The following is a 21,717-nucleotide window of genomic DNA, read 5'->3' as shown; positions in this document are numbered from 1 at the left end:
TGTTCTAATTGCACCATCTGAGCTATATTAACTGTACCAGCCTGATGATTCACATTTATCAAAGACTACCACCAAATTTCTAAAGAGAAGTGTCAGATGTGCTGCAAAATCAGTTGCACTATCACATACCTCAAAGGGTGATTTAATTGTTCTTTACACAGGCAGTTTTGCTGGGGGTTGCTGTAGTGGTTCAGCATGGAGTTTCTAGTGTTTTCCACAAACAAGAAACTTTGTTATGATCTGTCTGTTCTTCTCTGATTCCATTGTGTATCTCACTCTCTCCCCTTCATCTGCCAGGTACTTATATCCGAAGGCCTAGGAAGGTATGCAAAGGACCCTAAATTTGTTTCTGCTACGAAACACGAGATTGCTGATGCATGTGACATGACTATTGATGAGATGGAAAGTGCAGCAAGTAATCTTCTCAATGGAAATATTAGCAATGGGACCAATGGGGATATGTTTCCAATTTTAAGCAGACAAGATTATGAACTTCAAGATTTTGGTCCTGGCTACAGTGACGAAGAACCAGAAACGGGACGATATGAAGAAGACTTAGCTGATGAAATGATATGCATTACAAGTTTATAGTATTTAGCAAGGAAAATGATTCTAATAACAGAAAAAGTGCCTCATAGTTTAAAGATGCTAGGCACTAGCTGGAGTGAATAACCAATCAAAGTTTTGTACGAGTGATGTCACACCTCAAGGAAGCCATAACTAATAAATTTATTATCTCCAGGTTGCCGAAATGTGATCAGAGCTGCAGTTTGTCAAGTCTCCTCCCGCAGAGCCTTCAGTTCCTCTGTAGGAATAAGGTTATTTTGAAACCAAGCAGATTGTGACAATCAGTTTTTTGAGGGCTAGAGCAGGATTCTGAGGTGTAATATCTTGCCTGTCTTTCAACCTTGTGCTGCTGTCCTTCATAGTAGAGCAGGATTTTGTCAGTGAAAATGTCTGTATAGGTCTGGCACAAAATTGTGCAGGAAACAGCAACATGAGATGAGTGATGACAACAAATAATGTCATTACCTCAGTGCTCAATAGCATATCAGCTACCCGTTGCATATCCATTCTAACATTGTTTTCAAACTTGCCTCCTGATTTCTTTTCTTCATGCTGTTCTAAAATGCAGTTTGTCATGCTCTACCTGTTAGAGATCTTTGGAAAAAGAAGTTATATAAAGAATAATCTGTCATATGTAACATCAGTTTACATAGGAAAATATCATTCAGATAGTCTGTTTTATGACTATCACGTTAAGGGCAAAATATACTGGAATAATTGCATTCTTACTAATGCACTTGCAACCAGGTTATAGTAGAATTAGATAAGATAGTTTGCTAAAAATTATATAGTAGAAAATATTGTAAATTAATTGTAATATACAATGATTTGTATTTGTAAAGAGATGTTCTATATTTTGTAATTATTGTACCGTAATTGAACTGCAGCAATATTTATGGACCCTAATTATTGTAACTCCACAGAATTCTAGATAGAAGTATTTTTACTTGGAATATATAGATCTATAGCATAAATATTTAAATAGAGCCACCTCTCAGTGTAAATCTCTTTTTGGGATAAAGTGTCAAGTTTGAACTTGGCAACAGAACAGATTTTTTTTTTTTAATAATTGAGTCAAAAGAATCTCTCTGCATAAGGGATGCACCATTGACTACTTACAGTCTTATACTTGGAAAGGTAAAAGATTTAAAGTTATTTCAACTTTTTTGACTGAAAAATAAGCTCTAATTTTATTTTTGTATTAATCCCATGCAAAAAAAATTAACAGCTTGGCAAGTTCTGCCAAGATATGGTCATGAGACAATTAATTTTGATTAAATGTAATACCTACATACCCTAATTTGACACAGTAAGCGTCTTGGGCAGAAAATACTTCACAGGGAAATGGAAATGCTTTACTTCAGTACTACATTGTCTGCTCGTAAAGAAAAGAAATATGATAAAATGATTCTACACAGAACCAAAAACCTTGATATACAAAGTATACTATTTTATTGCCTCTACCCTTCTGTTGTTCTGTGTGTACTATTTCAAAGATTTATTTTTATGCAATCAAGAGAGGGCTTCGATATTGTTCACAATGCAGTAAAACCCTGAAATGACTTTGAGGCTGAAATGACCTTGGAGGATAATTAAAACACACTGAAAGCTACTGTCTATTTTGTTAGCACTGGATAACAATGACTTGTTCTAACAAGTTATCTTATCAGGTTTTACCTGTAGTTCATATGCTAGATAGCAATCCAGTTCACATTTTTACAAATGTGATGTTTAAAACATGTCAATAAGCATTTTGTACATAATGACAGTTTCCTATGAATAGCTTACAGACTTCCTCTGAAATCATTCTTATTTCAAATGCCAGGATAAGAACTTAAAGGTTTGTAAATTATTTCTTGACCTACATCATTTTGTATTAAAACAAATGCAAAATGTTCTTCAAAATAAAACTGTGTAATAATTTTATTATACTTGGGTGTCCTTTTACTAATATTTTTTTCACCAAGAAGCTCCAATGGTTAAATTCTGTTTGCATTGTTTGAAGAATGGGAGGGAATATGTGGAATATAGTATCAGTCTGTAGTATCAGAGCATGCACGTCTTTTATGAATGGTTACTGTTAACCAGAAAGAAAAAAAACAACTAGAGTATTCATATAAAAAAAGGGATTATTACTTCCCTAGATACAGATCTATGGAAACCATTAGGGAAATTTTATTTTAATCCCCTAAAACATCAGTATTTTTCATGCTATCTGCTGGGAAGTGCTTGTGTAGGTTACCCAGCTGTAGTCACTTGTTGCATTTTCCCAGCTTACAGAAAAAAAACTCCAGGAAGGCAAAATAGAGCTTTCTGGATTTGGTATCTTGTGAAATAACAATGAGTAGTTTTCGAAGTTCCACCTACTGTGGTATACCCACTTCTGAAAACCACCTGTAAGGCAACAGAAGTTAAACATTTAAATAAATAAATAAAATCCCAGACTTTTATTTTGTTGAGCGTGGACCTCTGATAGCACATCAGATTTGGCAGAATGAACTGAAAGATGTTTTTTTTTAAATTAATGATTTGTCCAAGGAAACAGAAAACAATATACCTCACTGTATTTTCTTGCTGTTAGTCCTTAGCCTTTAATAGTCTTGATGAGAGACTCTTTAGGGCAGATAAGCTATTTTATGAGAAAACTGCTTGCAAAAATAAACAAGGAAGGAAATTTAGTTTCAAACCATGTTCTGTGTAGTTAGAGAGAACATATGTATGGATACGTAGAATACCTGTTCAATTTTACTACAGAAGTCCATGGAAAAAAGTAATCAATATATGCACAATTATATGGTAATTGGCACCCTTTAAATACTGCCAATCATATTAATTATTCAATACAGTAAAACTAGAAGTTCTTTCAACAATTAGAGCATATTTTAAGTCTCCGGATTGGTTTATGTGTGTTAGTAATGACAGAAAACATTAGTAAAGAATTAGACATTGTGAAGTCTTTTACAGTGAAGTAAATTCACTGAAAAAGTGAATCTACAAAATATATTCATATTTGAACACTGGGGGTTTTTTTGGAGCTTGGATGACAGAAGAATTGAGACTGAAGTTACAATACTGTGATAAGATATCATGTGTTCTCCCTACAATAACTCTTCATTTTAACTATAATATAAAAAGTATAGATTCTTTAATTATTTCTTAAAATTTTCATGTTTATTGTATAGAAAATGCATATTCCAAGCCCAGTTTACAGTTATCCAGTATTTATGTAGCTGCCTCATTTGGTTGCAGATTAACTGAAATCAGACACTTGGAAAGGATTTTAAGTTGCTGAACCATCAGAAGTTCTGGTGTACAAAACCTTACATAAATTAAATATAATGCAGGTTTACAAATACTGCTATTTTCTGCTGCTTTTAAAATTCATACTAAAGGAACTTGAACTGAAATGTGTGTACAAAAGATGTGGTTTTGGTCACTTTTCTTTTTTAATCTCACTGTCCCCAGCCAGAGACCTCCAACTGTCTGAAGCATCTGCAGCAAGGTATTCCCATGGAAATGCTGATGTTCTCACTTGTAGAACCGCTGCTGGTTCAAGCTGTGCTGGCAGGTCTGGTAACTTCCAAATTCTTACATCAAACAGCTTTTACAGTTAACTGGTTTTGAATACATAAATAGAAATCTGTATAGAAAAATTAATGTCTCGGTAGAATTGGGAATAATCACGCTATATTATTCTGTTAAATAAGTAAAACTCTGGAATTATCAGCCTGTGTCCTGCAATTCAATAAGGTGTAAAAGATGGTTAATTTTAGCTGGCAGACTGCCAGTGCTCCACAGGACATGTTAGAATATCTTGGACATGTTCTAAGCATGACTTGACTGCTAGAAGTCAGAATAATTTTACCAGGAATTCAACATCAGCAGCCAGATATCAGCAAGAGAAACTAATGGCAAGATTGGTGTTACCTAAAGATTTCCCCAGAGCAACAAAACCTTTCAGCCAGTTCTCTAGCACTGCGTCAGAGGAATGTCATGAAGGAGCCTCAGCATTTTACAGCAGTGAGGCTGGAATTAATAACTGCAGTTCACAGCAATGAAAATATCTAAGTGTTTAGAAAGGGAGGAATCTGCAAGGTGTCTATGGGTGCAAAAAAAGATTATGTTTCAGAAGAAATGCCTGATAATATTTGATTACTCAGTGCAGTGATGTGTACCTGAACTAAGACACACAGTTTGGCATGGATACCTTGCTATTTACTCATATTTTTAGGGCTTGACATAATGGCAGAGGATAGGTCTGTGTGTGTTCAGTGATAAGTTATGTAAGCCAGTGGCTAGTTAATCCTCTGCAGTTGCATAATAACAATTCCCATCTTGCATGCCTAGAGTGGAACCCCCTGTTGTAAATCTGCAAATGCAGGAACTTCAGCTTTCCATCTTGCCAAATTGCTTCCCCTCTCAGCTGCACAGGACTGTGGTAAGTCTCACCTGTTTATACTACTCTGAGTGTGCTAATTGTGTTCCAAATGACACTAAGACACTTACTGAATACCTTTAAAGGAAAATCTCAGAAGCACAGGTGCTGAATAAAAATGATTTGCCATTACAAGGTACAGAATATGCAGTCCCTGCTTCTCCCAAACACACATTGGCATCAGATCAATCGTGTCTTTCAGCTAATCAATCACCTATGACTTGAAATATTCCTGTTCTTCCCCTCATTTCAAAAGAAGGCATCACATACATAGAGAAGGTTTACCTGCCTCTTTTTGGAGCAGAGTTCACCGCTGTCATCTTCCATTTTCAGTGGTTTTGTTTGTCTTTATGCAGACATTCAAGTGAATCAAGTCCTTTCCCTCAGTTAACAGCAGGGCTTCCAATCACTGCCTTCCAGCGAGCAGCACCAGGTACAAATATCTGCCTTAAACATCTGCAGTTGTCCCTCTAGCCAATGTCTGAGTCAGCAAGGTTTTTTACAATCTGTTCAAATGGTGTCAAATTCCATTTTTTTTTTCTGAAAAAGTTTATTGTGTTTGCCACCAAACTTAGGCTACAGATGCTTTTACTTTATAATTTGACAGCTGCTTAGTCAGAAGTTATTTTGCAATACTTAATAAATACAGAGTAATCAATGGATTCAATTTCATTCAATAAGTTGTTCCCTTAGGTTTGTTTTTTTTTAAAAATCAGTACCTGAAAGTTAGATTGACATAGAAAACAGCCATGAAAGATCATGTAGCTTAATTTACACATTTGAAGATAATAAAATTAAGATTAAAGTCCTAACTAAAATGGATTCACTGACTAAAATATGTCTTCTAATTTAAAAAGATCTCTTCCCATATTATCAGCTTATGCAGTTATTTTGAATAACATTTCATTTCAAATGTAGTTTGGCTGTAATTTTTTAAATTAAATTTTATTGATAGCAAGGCACTATTCACAATATTTGCTGAGAAATATCTTTTGCAAACAATCATCTTGGAGCTAAGACCAGTAACTTTAAGGATGTTACAGGAAGTGCAGATCTGTTACTGTCCCAAATAATAAAGTGGTACAACTAAGTCAGCTTAAATTGTGAATAGAATTCTACTAAGCTCCTTGTGGAAAAAAACAAACCACAAACAAACAAGGAGAAATTCCAGTTTTCTGTTACATTTTTATAAATATTTTTATAAATATTAGCTCCAGCTCTGTATTTTTTTAAAGAATAAGCTTCTGATATATGCAATGTATGTCTTTTTCCTGAATACTATGCAGTTAAGACTGCTGAGTATAATGAAATCTCACCTTCAGTGTGAATTTGTAAACCATGTGTTCCTCTCGTAGACACAACATTTAACAAACTCTGAGCAGGTTCCTCTCTTTGCTATGAATTCTGATACAAACTACTTTGGCTTGTGAATATGAAATTGCCTAAATGCTTACATTTACTTAAGCATTCCTTGCAGGATGTGGGGATAACTGACTAGCCATTAGCCTGGGTAATATTCTCACAGCAGTTAAAACTCTTCCTTTAAATAACAAGGCAGACCATAATGATTTTCAAAATAGCACACATTAATATCTTCCATTCTTCATGCAATTGCACAGTATTTCTGGCTCATGTGAACACCTCTCATTTAGAAACAGCTTCTCTTCAACAACAAGTTTGAATTTACCACAGGAAGTCATATTTAATTTCTGATTCTTGGGATGGCCTGCACAGGGTCAGAAGTTGGACTCAGTGGTCCTGATGGGTCCTTTCCACTCAGCATATTCTATGATTCTGTAATTCTAAAATAAGCAACTTAAGCCAGCTTATTAAAAAAAAAAAAAAAAGCAGGAAGTCTAATAATAATTAAAAAAAAGTTCAAATTAATAGTTATTTTATTAGGATATGTCGTTTTGTGGGATATTTATCATGTGGCATGTTCAGTACGAGACCCCCACATGCTGATCAAAGCCTAAGTAGCAAAAGATGTGAAAGGATGAGAATATTCCTTTATCTCTGTGATTCCAAGGTTTTGGGCTTATATACAGGAACATTTTTCTCCTGAAGTGACGGGAGGCCCTTAATTATATCTGCAGCTTTCTCTGCTATCATGATAGTTGGGGCATTCAGATTTCCACTGACAACACTGGGCATTATTGAAGCATCGACGACTCTCAAGTTTTCAACGCCAATGACTTTTGTTTGGGGATCAACTACAGCGGTGCTGTCTGAAGGCAGACCCATTTTGCAGGTGCAGGAAGGATGATAAGCACTGTCAGCCTTCTGCCTTATGAAAGCATCTATTTCTCTGTCAGACTGAACGTGGCTTCCTGGTTGAATTTCAGGCCCACAAAATTTTTCCAAAGCTTTCTGAGCAAAGATCTCTCTGGCCAATTTGACACACTGGCGGAATTCCCAAATATCTCTTTCTGTGCAGAGAGAAAATAAGAAAATTGTAAGTAGACCTTTAATTTAGCAATACATACAGAATGCATAACAGATAAAATAGCATAGAAGAAAAAAGGCTGGAGGGAAAGTCTCTCACTGCTGAAAGCCATAATAAAGCAGAATATTTTTCAAAGTCACAGGTATTTACATTCACTGTGAGCAAAACTCTCACTTGTATTGCACAATCCCAAAAGGGAATAGGTGAGCTATGAGAAATTGCTCTTTATTTTGCTGTACCCACTGTCCAGCCAAGGCCATTATTCTCAGCACAAAGAAGCAAATGAGATGCATTCCTTCCCAAGCAGATGAGGGATGGAATGAACAGCATGACACAGCAAACACTGAGAATTCTGACTGCATCCCCTCCAGGGAATTCTTTCTAGTTTATAGGGCGCTTTGGGCAACCACCTCTTTCAATACTAGTTGATTTTATAAATGAGAAATCAGTAACAATGTACCAATCAACGCTTCTGAAATGGTGCTGAGTAGATACAAAAATCTGCCACTGAAACAGGCAAGAAGTAAGTTGACAGAGCAAGGAGAGGCTGCATTTACCTGTTGACAGGTAATTGGGCTCAATGATAGGATGGTCATTGGGGTCTGTACTCTTCAGCTTCAGCCAGCCCACACTTGTGCTCCTCATGGGTCCCACGTGGACCTGCAACAACAGGTGACACAATCCCACCAGGTCAGGTTCCAAATTCAGTATGAGAATTTTTTTTTCACAATTTAGACAGACTGTACAAATTCAGCAAACATAAATGTTAAAAGAGAGAATGGAAAATACCATTGAACATTTTCCCGTTTTACACAAATTTTTTGTAAATGTATTCCATAAGGGGAAGGAAATATCACTCACAGCTGTTCTTTTGATTTAAAATACAATCATTCCAATTTAGTAGTAGCAGAGCATTCTAATACAATCAGCAATTGGACCAAATTACTATCATCCCTGAAGAAAAGAGAATGGCAAAAAGAAACATTCAGTGACAGTTCCCCAGAATTAGCACAGACTTGAATCAAGATCGCAGTCTAAAATGGGGCTTGGATTTGTGCCAATGAATAAGTGTGTGGTCTTATAAATTTTCACTTAAACCTTTGTCTAAACTGCAGTGGAACAGGGAACAACTTGATTTAGTTTTCAACAGCACCTACCACAATGTTATCCTAATCAACAGCATTATGGCACTTCACTAGTGCAAATCCTTAAACAGCTATTCAATACTTGCATACTTTCCCAGAGATAAAAAGTAACATAATTTTGGTAGCAATATCAAATGACAAGCTTGTGTTTTTTTCCCCAAAGTAGGAGGTTAAGCCAACTCTTTCATATTATACTGTACAAAGTATTTTTCAGTATATAGTCAAACTATCAATATTTGCAAGAGAGTGTAAGCCTCCTTGCTAATGCAAGACATTATTGGAACATATTCTTCAACTCACCTGGTAAGCTTCCATTGTGGAAGCAACCCGACCATGATCAATCACCTGAGAAGGAAGAAAGTGGAACTGAATGTCGGGGTGAGGAACCCCTGGTTCACTTCGGATGAAACCACCAGATTCTAAGTGGGCAGTGGCTCCCTCACCTAGAGAGTGTAAATGAGATAGAAGATGCCATTAAAAGACCTCAGAAGAGCAATAAATCCACTTCTTTTTAACCCTTAGTAGCACTACTATGAATAATTTATAGATTCAGCATCAATTAGAAGGAACGTGAATCCATTACAAACAGCTTGTAATTTAAGCAATGTGCATCACTTCCATCTGCTTTTTAATGACTAGATAAATGTAAATATGCATAACTTTGGAAATCCTGTTTGTTTGAGAGCAGGATGTTACAGTTCTCTCACTGACTGGCAGACCCAGGGTCTAACTCCAGAAGCAGATTTGGTGCCAGGGCCCACAGGTGTGGAGGGAAGCGACTGCAGCATCCTGATATTCCTGCCCTGCACACTCCTGATGTGCAGTACAGTTATCCCATCAGTCACATGTAATAGGCAGAGCCATCCACAGTCCCCACCCTGAAGGGAAAGGTGAAAAGCCTGCAATGTGCCCCATATGATGTTATTCCCACATCTGTTTAAAACTGTAAGTTAGCTGTCAATATTTACTTGTGTGGTAAAAAGCCCCATATACCCAGTGTAAGTTGTCAAATACTAAGAGAATAATTCAGCAAGTGGTGGAGACCTCAACTTTGAACAAACTATTTTACTGATATCAAGGATTGTATTTGCAGATTCTTTTTGAGGTACAACTTACAGCTGAGTTACTGTAAAATGCAAAAGTCAGTTCAGATTTACTTGCAGGCCAAAAGGATTCTGATCAGAGCAACAAACAACTGTTCTTCTGGAACAATTTTACAGAAAAATTTGTTCAGTTCAACAATATGTTTTTATTGACATTACATGGATTTCAAGTAGAATATTTTCTTCATTTTTTTTAACAATAGCTTTCTCAGTAGCACTGATTTTAAAATGTAGAATTTTTCTTCAAATGAGATACAGGAATGTTAAAAATAGCATTAAAATATTCTGATTTAGAAGAAAATATTTCAAGTCCATTTGCAAGTTCCAGTTATTTTCCAGAGCAAGAAAAAAAATACATATCAAGGCTCCCAGCCTATGAAATTCATGGATGAAAGGCTGTAATAATTCTAAATCAATCAAGGGTAGAATGATTGCATACTTTGTTTCATACCTGTAAATTTCCAAAGCCATTCCAGACCAATCATCATCATGTTAAGTGGCTTTTGTGCACTATACAGAGTAATAGGCTTGGTGCACTTTTGCTGGACATACACTTCTAAATGATCTTGAAGGTTCTGGCCTACTCCTGAAGGGAAAAATAAAGGGGGAGGAGGGAGAAGAAAGGGCAGGGGGGGGAAGTTATTTCATACAGAACAGTTACACACCACATTGGCTTCCAGAAAACAGCATAAATGGGAACTAAACTAACCTCTTACAAGGGCAGTGGTGACTAAGACCAAGACCATGAGTCATATCAGCCTTTTGCTCATGTCAGAATAAGGTTTTACATAAACATAGCATAACTAGAATGAAAATAGAAAGTTAGTGCAGTACTAACTTTTTTAGTTTTATGGAAAAGTTCATGTTATTCCTTCTGTATTTGAGTATTTATGACAGTGGGAGTTTATACAATCTGTTGTGGATCAAAACTCACTCAAAATCCTTAATGATAAGTATGCTGCTTAACCTTAAAGTATGCCTTTAGAAAGGCATTTTTACTATGAAATGTAGTGAAGAAAGTGTAGGAGTTTGTAGGAGGTTGTTCAGTTCTAAAATCAATGCATGTTTCCAGTGATTTGTATAAAATCAATGCAGCTTTCCACTGATTTGTAACAAACACATTTCAGTCCACACAACCTGATATAAAGAAAACTGTATTTCATGATTCATTTTATTTGAAGGTCATTGAATTGCATCCGTAGGAACATGAAAGGTTAAAACAAATAAAAAAATTACCAGGAAGATGGCAAACAACAGGGATCCCCAGTTTTTTTAGATCATCTGCATTTCCAATTCCAGACAACATAAGCAGCTGTGGAGAATTTATGGCACCTCCACTTAAAATAACTTCCTTATTGGCAAAAACCTAAAAGGAAATGAGCACAAAAGCCCTAAGATTATAAAGCCTGAGCTGACTGAAAGCAACGTCAAGAGCTTCTGTTCGGATATGCTGTTCTGATCCAGATTAGACACCCCTCCCTCACATTTTCCTCATCCTAAATGTGTTTCTGTCTTGCCAGAAGTTTCCGCAGAGAGAAATAATCAAGCTTTCACTTTGATCATTTCTGTATTTATTCCCAGCTTTACAATCCATTCAAATTGGATGGCACATAAACATTCAGCTCAGTCAGTACCATGGCTGCAAATAAACTCCTGTCCTACTTGCCAGGAAAAAAGTACCTGTGACATTTGGATCAGTCAGTTAAGCTTCTCTTCCGTTTTCAATAACCATTTGTAAATTAAAACTGAAACTCCTAAGGGAGATCTTGAATTCAGAGACATGCTAGCTCAAAAATTCTCAAGAGCTTATTTTCTTAATTCAACCAAGACTAATGTTTGGGTTTTTATCTCGTTGTAGTTCTCAGAAGCCCCTCAATCACTACAGCACCACTGAGAAAACTGTCTGCAGACATATCTCTAATTCTGTTTTGCTGACACACTTTTCATCAGACGGTTTGGTCTGAGCTGGTCATGATACAGCTGCTAAACTATTCCTCTGCCTTGGACTTGGTTTTCTGTGCTGTATAGTTCTTTTCCTAGAACCGTCTCTGCAAGTATTTTGGCACATCATCTTTCCAGGAGTTCTGCCTCAGTATATTCTCATTTCGCAATACCAAAATCTTTCTCTGTGTCATTTGTATCTGGGGTTTTCCTCTTTGCTGTTGCCACATCTCTTTAATCTGGGATCAGAATGAGCCCTCTTAGTGCTTTTTACAGTTAAAACTGTGTAGAGTAAGAAAATATTGATACCCTCCTCCTTTTCCCTTCACTCTTTTAAAGAGGATGATGTGGGTGAACCCAACCATGTTCAAACTATCCCTTTCTATTCCAGTGAGATGGCTCATGGAGACACACACATGTTCCATCCTCCCTGGTCACACGAATGTTGCCTGTTGTATAAACACTGAGTTAGGGATTACAAACTGAATAGTAACTGTTGGACATAAGAAAGAAAATTCAACATTCATCTGTCCTTAAGAAAGAACAACTACACCATAGAAGAAGCAAAAAGTATGCAACAATTTAATGCAAATTCTAAGCTAGTCCAACATGTTAAAGCAATACACATTTGCAAAAGTAATCTCAGAACATTTATCCTTGAATTCTAATATATCAGTGTGGCCACAGTGAGGACAAAATAGGTGACACACACAACTACGCCCCTGAGCTTTTTCTCATTACAAGCAAAATCCATGAGGGTTCAAGGAAACATAAAGGCTCCCCAGGGAAGTGCTGGAGTCACCATCCCAGGAAGTGTTCAAAAAACAGGGAGATGTGGCACTTTGTGGTATAGTTTAGTAGGCAAGGTGGTACTTGGTCGAAGGTTGGACTTGATCTTGGAGGTCTTTTCCAACCTTAATTCTATGATTCTGTGATTCCATGTGTGGTACTGCTCATCTGCATTTTCCACTTCCATAGAATGGAAGGTGCTATTAGGAGTAGCTGTTTGGTTTTATTTTAGGTAAGACATTTAGCTTCTAAAGTAACATTAAAAAGTGATGTTTTTCCTATAGTATGGTTAACAGATTAGCATGGAAGGCATATTAGCTTGGAGTAATTCTGTCCTTTTTGAATGACACAGCTATACAGAATGATTGTAAATGAGATTGTTGCTGGAGTAAGACTAGGAAGTAATAGGAGGAAGAAGTTTCATAAATTATTTTCACACTATTTATCTAATATTGCTCACAGATGGCCAGTGCTGCTTTTATTGTTTATTATTGTTTTGCTCTGGGCAATCATTAGTATGTTAAGACTAATACAGAGCACATCTATGCCTGTTGAATCAATACTTAGATCTGTATTTTGCATGTTATACAAATATAATTTACTTACATTTTCTATGGTACACACAGAACTGGTGCCAGTTTGTTCTAAGTACCAATCAAATGATGCTTGTTCAGTCTAAACTCACTGCAATGTCAGCACTGTAGTTATTCTCAGCCTGTATAGTCTTTCATGGTGCTTAAAGTTAACATGCTAAGAGAAAAACTGACTTTGATATATTTTTGTATGGGTTATTTAGTTTGTGAAACATTGAAACATTTTTATCCTTTAAAATATTATTTTCTGCTTGATTCTGAACTTAGAAAGTGTAGGAATGTTCAGCCTACCTTCCATACTTTTGTCAGAGAGCTTACTGGAATACTGGAACCCTTCTCTAGGACCTCAACCTCTAGTGAAATAACAAGTCACTGGCTGGTGAATAGGTTTTGAATCATGCTTGAATCAGGTTTTGGTGACCTCTTGACGTAAAAGAGATCCTATCTAAAATGGACTGTAAAACCAGAAACTCTTTAATGTAATCAAGGGTTTCATCTTGATGTTCATAATGCAATAAAATTATTAGCTCTTCCATCCTGACAGGTCTAAAATTTTCCAGAAGGTAAAAGAAGAGAAATCCTGCAATTGTGATGCTGGGGGGGGGGGGGAAAGAAGGGAAATACTTTGAAGGTGTACTTTGTCTGATATATGCTAAATATATATCATTCTTTCACTATGTATAACTCATACATATATTAATATGCATGAACATTCATAGCAATTAAAGAATTAAAGAATTTTGCAATTAAATGTTCAGATATTCAGAAAGTCTTTGATCATGTGTAATTAGGTTTCCAAGACTTTCTTCAACCAAGTTAATCTCGATAATGGCACAAGAACAGCAATTAGAGACACTATTTCACAGACACTTAATAGCTCATGAAATCAATTAAATGTTCTGCAAATTTTGTTTTACATTGTTAAAATGATTATCGTTACCAAACCACTTAGACAACAACAGATTTGTTCTGTGCATTAGAAAATCAAAGAACAGTTTATTTGTACTGCATTTTAACTTTTAGCAGGTGTTCAGTCACAGAACACTCGTCTGCTGAGTCTTATTAGACTTACTGAACTCAAACCATCAAAATTTGTACTCTACTCTCTCTAGGGTATTATTATTACCCTTTTTAGTTGTTTTATACTTGTTTGTGTCTAAGTATCTCAGGTTATTAGCATGCAAGCCCCTTTTAGGCAATATCCTAGTTACACACTCTGTAACTAGCTGTTAAGGGAAGTGAGGATGTTTTAGTTCTTACAGAAGTCAATTGATTGAAAGAAGCATAAAATTAGCTGATTATCCACAGAGTTAAGTTGTAATGACAATTCAAGCTTCCTTCCACACAATCACATGTTCGGTGAAAGTTGGACTGAGACTGAAAAATACTCATTCCACAACCAACTATAAGGCAAGTTTCATCATGTTTCATCATTACTATCCCATGTTTCATCCCATTACTATCTTGATACATAATGGCAACGTAGAAGTGAATGACTTGTTATTTATCCCTTGAGCCATTCAGAGTTCAGATCTGGCTTTTACAGATTTTCCTATGCCAGAACATAATTTTAAGAATTGTTTTTCAGAAACATCAGCACAGTCAACACTAGTCAATGTGCTGAGGCAGTGCATGATTGCACCATAGGTTCCAATCAGACATCTTACACAACACTCTTGTGTAACATCAAGTTATGACTTGTCCCCTCAGTACTGAAAGATGGAAATACGATGGAGAAGTTAATCTCTAAATCAATACAACTGCAATATCACCCACTGTAGAATAACTGACAAGGAATCATATACAGGTATCACTTTTAATAAAAGTTTTGGTTTTTCAAAAAAAAATTAATTTTGCTTTGACTCATACCTTTCAACTGGAAAATAAAAATCTCTTACCTTTTTCATTTGCCCATTTTTCACATACTCAACACCAATGCATTTTGTTCCTTGAAACAAGATTTTTGTTACAAGTGTCTTCTCTGCAACTGACAAATTTGGGCGTGATATGGCTGGGCGAAGATAAGCACTAGCTGTGCTCCATCTTTGACCTACAATGTATATTTACATTAAACATCACAATAGTCATGCTCAGTATTCTTCAGATTTTGGCCAATAACCACCAGGATGTTTACAGAGGGAAAGCCTTCACAGAGGTTATCAGTTCGAAGCAAATGTGATTTGAAATAATAGGGAAAGATTTTATTTTAACATAACATATTTCACAGTGACATAGTTTAACTGTGAATCAAGACTTGCCTGCCAGTGCAATTTTCAATGAAATATGCACTAGACTGATAGCAAGCTGCTGTGAAATGAACAGGGTGCAAACACAGAGTGCCATAGCTGTGTAGTAACCTAAACACCCAAATGACATTCAATGCAGATTATATGTCCATATTCCAAAATTACTTCAGAAGTACCACTGATGGCTCAGAAACAGAAATTACTTATGTATTCCATTATGATTTACCTTGATGTACAGTCATGTCCATCCAGCCAAATCCTTCTTGCTGATAGCCATTCATATCATCTGTGAAGGGATACCCAGCTTGCTGGGTTGCCTCCAGGAATGCTTGATGAAGAGGATGGTTTGTTTTCCCTCTCGACACGTGCAGAGGTCCATTTCCACCTCTGTACTGATTTGACCCCAGTTCATGTGTCTGTGCCTTCTTAAAATAGGGCAAGCAATGTTCATAGTCCCATCCCGCAGCCCCTTCCCTGTTCCATCTGTTATAATCCTCTGCATGCCCTCGGATGTAAACCATAGCATTGAGGGAAGAGGAGCCACCCCACACTCTCCCTCGGGGCCAGTACATCACTCGGCTGTCCATGTGCTTTTGGGGTGTTGTGTGGTAATACCAGTTATATTTCTCATCACAGAGGTTGTATGTTAATGCAGCAGGCATGTGAATCTTCCACATCAGTCTTTTACTGCCCAGAAGGGTATCTTTAGGGCCTGCTTCCAAAAGGAGCACAGTACTGAGAGGGTCTTCTGTCAGTCTGTTGGCTAATACACACCCTGCTGATCCAGCTCCAACAATGACATAGTTATAAGAGTTTGCCTTTTCAGAACTAAGCTGAGATGATGCACGCGAAATTTTGAGTTGTTGTTCATTGATGCCCAATATGTTCTTTAATGTGTGTGCTTTAAACAAGCTTCCTGTTACTTTGCCCATCTGACTTACAGGACTGTACCACTTAACTCCTTTCATTAAGTATGACATCTTTACTGATAGTACCAGTTTTGCAGAATTTTCAACAAAAATCCAGTGTTTTACCCTAGAAAAACAAAAAAAATACTAATTAAGATGTAAGCATTACTACCTCTAAAATGTCAGTCATTTTCAGGTAACACTGGTATACTTTATCCATTCTCACTATCCAGGAACAATGGATAACATTAACAATGTCAATAAACCAATAAACATTTACTCTGAAATTTGCTGTCTTATTATTCATTTAATGCAGTCTATATATGTGTATTATATGCAGCCTGACTTCTATTTACTCCTGGTTCCTGAGATAGATACACAACAGACATTTTCAAGTATTTGCCAAACTCATAAAGGGTGGAAACCTTTGCTTACCTTGTAGTTTGTCTTCACTCACCTCTAACAGGAAAGAATACAAGGAAAACAACAATTCCACAAACTTCTCTGTAAGTTTTTGACAGACAGTGATATCACACAAGCCAATTCACAATAGAAGTGATGAGTATGCCCACTGCATATTCTGCCAGACCAAATCTAGGACATCTCTACACAACAAATGTGCAACACTGAAACTCCTTTCCAGCTATCCCTAAGGTGAAAAGCTGCTGGGTTTGGAGGCATGACTCCAAACATAGGGAAAGGCAAAATCTCCTCATCTGTGGCTTTCTACCCTAGTACTAAACCCAGGTCCCTCAAGAGTTCTCCAAGTACAGTTACAATCCATCATCACCAGATGCTCAGGCTGAGTAGGAATGGCAAGTTTTTTAACCTTCAGAGAAGCCTGTGAGCCCTGTCAGCAACACAGGTTTAGCTCTGTGTGGTACTGGTACAGGGACTCAATGCAAGTTTTTCACAGCCTGTGTGTCACAGAAACTGTTGCTGCCAGCCAGTCAAAAGTGTTTCTCTTGCTCTCTCCCCTTGAAACTCATTCCTTTTGGTATAAACTGTTAGTGAATAGGGATATCTTGAGGTTGTAAATAGTATTTCTCCCTGGCCCGTGGCTTTGGTCTAAGTCATTGCTGGGGATTCCAGAGATAGCAACTTATCCAGAGGCTGTTCCACTGTAATGCACTGGCCAACTGAAAGATATAACCAAGCTTTTTCCTGAAATACATTGAATACTGTATTATGTTTGTGAAGTAAAATTTTTCAGAAATTAGTTGTTACTGTTGATTTTTTTTACATTCAAATTTCATAGTTATGTAGTTTTGTAATATAAAACCTGCATTTATTTTTAAATGCCTGGGGTTTTTCACTAAAAGAAAACATGCCTTAATGAATCAGCTTTTTCTTACTGAACGGTGGAACAGAACTGTACTCCTTTTCTTGGATGAAACTCTACAGTGTAAAGTTTGTGAGAGCACACACAAGGCCCTAAGGCCCAACTCTGTAACAAAATAGATGTATTTTGCTGATGAATGTTAAAAGTCTTCCATGCACAATTATATACAATTTTATGTACAACCTCATGTGCAAAAGTATGGGGTTTTTTTTACTCTCAGGGAAGAAGCATACATTTGACTCTTCTTAGAAAAACTTGTAATAGGCTGTACAAACCCCCAAACTTCTGAAAAATGAACAACCAATCATGGAGAACAGTTTGCTCTGCAAAGAAAAAAAAAGATGCTGGGGATATGTCTGAGCCTAAAGTTCACACAGGTGATTCTCACATGGCTAATAAAAAACTGAGCCCAGCTGAAGGTGGGGGTGGAATTTGTTTTTTGCAGGTGGTAACTATTAAAGGATTGTCTCTTGCAGAAGGAGGTTTGCCCATTTCCTGTGATGCAGCAGAGGTGCATGCAAAGGTAGAGAGGTTTTTACTTGATTTGTTGTGATGAAGAGGGTTATGGTTTTGAAGTACTGATGTTTAACCTGCAAAACTGATGGGCCATGGGACTTTATTGATTCAGGAACAGCAAATTGGTAATGAGGCTGGTAGAATATGGGCCTGGGCCTGAACAATCTGGGAAAGATATTCTGTCCCTGGGTTGCTTCTACTTTTCTGGGAGGAGTGAACACTCATATTTTGGTCCTACAGAAGGTCAACACTTATTATTTAGACAGGTAGGGCTCACAGACTCTGAAATGAGTACTGACTGGCTTCTTTTGGCATCTATAAAGCCATTGAATATTACTGTACCTCCTCACCAGAATGCTGGTTGTTAAGTCTGAACTCTACCTAATCCTTAGCTGAGGGTAGATTCTCCAAAATCCCTGGAATCGTGTTCAGTCAGGGACTTATCTACTCTGCTAGTGCTGGAGGCTGTAGTTCTACAACTTGCTAAAGCATAAACAAGGGCTACTGAGCTCCCAAAAACACTCTGAAGCGGCACTCCAAAGACAGCAGTGACATGACAGGATTAAGTGTTTGTGTCTTGCCTTGTGCCAGAATCCTAATGCTGAAGTCTATACCTTTTAAAAGCTGGTTTGCTTAAGAGCCTCTCACAGATACAGGCTTTGAAACTCAAAACTATTCAACATTTTATTGAAGAGGTTGGTCTAAAGGACTGAGATCATCAAGTCCCGAAATTGGAACATGATGATACTTCTCTACAATAATGTATGAAGTACTATAAGCATGCATGGGTTAATCACAATTCAAGTTCTTCTGTGGTAAATACTCTTGTGGAATGTGGCAGAACCACAGAAAATGTAATCTTTTTACACTGAGCATCTTTGCACTCAACTTTCCCTTTCCGTTGTAGTTTGGTTTGTTTTTTTTGTTTGCACTGGAGCATTTAGAACCTGTGAAGTGTTCCCAAAAACTGTATTTCAGCAAAAAAGGTGCTTTTTTTCAGTAACTGGAAAAAAATCAAGTTATTATCTTAATACATAGAGTCACTTGAGGCTCTGAAATGTGCTGGGGAAGCAGGCCCTCTTTACCCAGGGAATTATAGTTTTATGGCAGGTCTATTAAATAGTGTAGTGTCAAAATGAAATATGTAGAAATGTTAAAGTATACACAACGTGGTTCTACTGGAATGCTCTCTACTTCCTATGAACAAAAAGCTGTCTTTTGGGCCTCAGTGAATATTATGGCATGTCTTTCAGAATTCCCCCAAATCAGGACCTCTTTATGAACATGTGGTAAGATGTTCCTCAGGAATCAGTGAGCAGACCTGCAGAAATGCATATGGCAGCAACATAAAATACATTCCCTGTATTGCAGTAGAGCTTCAAAATCGGGAGCTCGTTTTAAAAAAGTTTGTTGCTATTCAGCAGGGCCTACAGACAGTGATCTTACAAGACTGAGGAGAGCAGGAGCACCTGAGCAGGAAAATTCTCTTGCTACAATTTAATAATATATTTAATTGGACACTGGTGAGCTCGAAGTGGGCAGTGGAGTTCTGAAATGAAGCGTCTGGGGCTCCTTGTATCATTGTAACACATTTCTGAATACAGTATCAGGCTGATGTAATCCACCAGTACCTACAGTATCTACTGTTGTGACAACACAGATGTTGATCTGGGGTCACATGTGAAAACAGATTTCTCTAAAGGGCAGTGATGCTGTAAAAGGTGAAGAATGTGTTACTTCACTTTTTTTTCTTTTTTTTTTTTAAGAAGGGGAGACAAAAAGGAGAGGGGAAAAAAGGCTGCATAGGGCATCTAAGGACTAAAATGGCTTGCACTCTCTGTAAGATAGATAAGCAAAGGTGTTAGGATTCAGCCCAGAGACCTTACTCCTAGACTTCTAAAGGGCTGACAGTCCACTGCAAAGAGAGGAAGGAGGATATCCTCCATACATAGGAGGGTGTACTGGAAAATGGGTAGCAATGAAATGGTTCTGTAGTATATGAGGTGCCTAATTTAAAAGTGTTAGAGGGCACTGGGCATCATTACTGTTAACCAACCAGAGCTGTCCTGTTCTTTGATAAAACTGCAAATGAGTCATCAAAAATATGTACCACAACAGAGCACCCACTGTCTGGGCTGAAGGCTGAATTACCAGCCAAGAAGGTTAAATCTAATATTGATGTTCTTTTTAAGTAACTGAAGTATTATTTTAAATTTGCTCCATCATGTTTTTCACATTTATAGTTAGATATGATTCCATGTTTGGGTTTTTTGTTTGTTTGGGTTTTTGTGGTTTGGTTGGTTTTGTGTTTTCTTTGTTGGGTTTGTTTGTTCATTTCATTTTACATCAAATGGAACAGGACTGACAGAATAACATCTGAGAGCATTTTTATCTTGCAAAGTGTGAACTCAGTCAGCGCTGTCCTGGCCATAACATTCAAGTGACTTTGAGAGTCAGTGTGTAGATGATTCACAAACTTCAGTTCTCTTAATTTCTGAAGTGCAGAGGTCAAAAATCAAGCCATTCTGATTTAGTTTAAATGGAGCATACACGTTTGGATTGAATGGATTAAAACACTAGTTTCAAGGCACAATTCTTTTTGCTGTATTGATCTACGTCCACTCTCCTCTACGCATGGTCCCTCTGCACGAGAACTGTCCTAGCCCAGTTCTAAACTGATCCTGGAACAAAGAGGGCCACTGTGCCTGAAACTTTACTCCCTGTCCTATTTTGACAGAGCCAAAACGAGAATATCCTCTCTGGCAGATGTAAAATATGACCCTCTCCCAGAGATGTCCGCAGCATGGACAACGCACGATGCAGCAGAACAATGAGACCTTGTCAGGACGTTTACCCTTCACGGCGCTGCCAAAACCTGTCAGGCCTGACTGTGTGAGGCGCAGGAGGAACAGCTCCTCAGGTAAAAGCAGCTCTTACCTTTTGTTTGTTTGTTTTTCCCTGCTGGAGGCTGTTTAACACCGTTTAAATCAATCTGCCTGGGAATGTTTTGGACTAACTTTCACTTCAGTGCCGCTAGGAAGGAAGTTCATTCACTTAGAAAAAGTTTGTGGCAAGTTTCCTTGCCACGGCTGGAATCGTTCAAGCCCACTTACCTCGCCGCTTCCTCCTGAGAACGAGCGTGTCTGGCCGCTGTGAGCTCCGCAGGGTCTGCGGCTGCCCGCGACCCCTTTTTGGGGGGCTCCTGCCGCACAGAGACCGGGGCCGCCAGAGGAGGAGGGAGATCGCGGGTCTGTCCCGCAGGAGGGGCACCCACAGGACACGTCTCCGTCGCTGCCGCGCGCGCGGAGGCCGCTTCGTGTGTCGGGGCTGCGACCTCGCATGCCACCGCCCAAGATCGGGGGGACGCGGGGTGGTCCTGCGAGCCGCTGGGGCCGCGGCGGGGGGCGGGAGGAGGAGAACTCTGTGGAAGAGGCACGGGCAGGGCGGCGTGGGTGGACTTCCCACCGGAACGTCTACCCTTTGGCTGCTGCGCGCGAGGTATGTGTCAGAGCGGCTTCGTTTGTTTCGAAAGCGGCCGGAGGGGCAGCCGGCCGAAGTCTCTGCCCGCCCGTCCGCTGGAAGTGAGGCGGCGCTGGAGCTCTGGCGGGACGGGAATCGGGCCGGGACGGGACGGACAGGGACGGGACTGGGACAGCTCCGCCCGCGGGACCCGGCAAAGTGTCCAG

At 38.2% G+C, this 21,717-nt stretch overlaps 2 protein-coding genes across 2 annotated transcripts in view; one reads left to right on the top strand and one right to left on the bottom strand.

Annotated features, from left to right (window-relative positions):
* The window catches only part of CACNA1D (calcium voltage-gated channel subunit alpha1 D), a 176,061-nt gene extending 173,563 nt beyond the window's left edge, over positions 1–2,498 (top strand). The window contains exon 47 of the mRNA XM_029958237.1: positions 298–2,498. Within this exon, the coding sequence (XP_029814097.1) occupies positions 298–591 (294 nt within the window). The 3' untranslated portion in view covers positions 592–2,498. The remainder of the gene's footprint in view (positions 1–297) is intronic.
* A 4,366-nt stretch (positions 2,499–6,864) lies between these two features.
* On the bottom strand, positions 6,865–21,224 carry CHDH (choline dehydrogenase). The gene is made up of 8 exons (XM_018068545.2): positions 21,145–21,224; positions 15,492–16,300; positions 14,918–15,069; positions 10,933–11,062; positions 10,148–10,282; positions 8,894–9,036; positions 8,006–8,108; positions 6,865–7,431 (listed from the first exon to the last, which is right to left on the bottom strand). Exons 2-8 carry the CDS (start codon positions 16,243–16,245, stop codon positions 7,013–7,015), a joined length of 1,836 nt encoding a protein of 611 aa, XP_017924034.1. The 5' UTR covers positions 16,246–16,300; positions 21,145–21,224; the 3' UTR covers positions 6,865–7,012.
* Between the last annotated feature and the right edge of the window lie 493 nt (positions 21,225–21,717).

This window comes from Manacus vitellinus, unplaced genomic scaffold (genome assembly GCF_001715985.3).
Source record: "Manacus vitellinus isolate BGI_N305 unplaced genomic scaffold, ASM171598v3 scaffold_14_pilon, whole genome shotgun sequence".
Lineage (NCBI taxonomy): Eukaryota > Metazoa > Chordata > Aves > Passeriformes > Pipridae > Manacus > Manacus vitellinus.
This window is presented reverse-complemented; position numbering and strand designations above follow the sequence as displayed.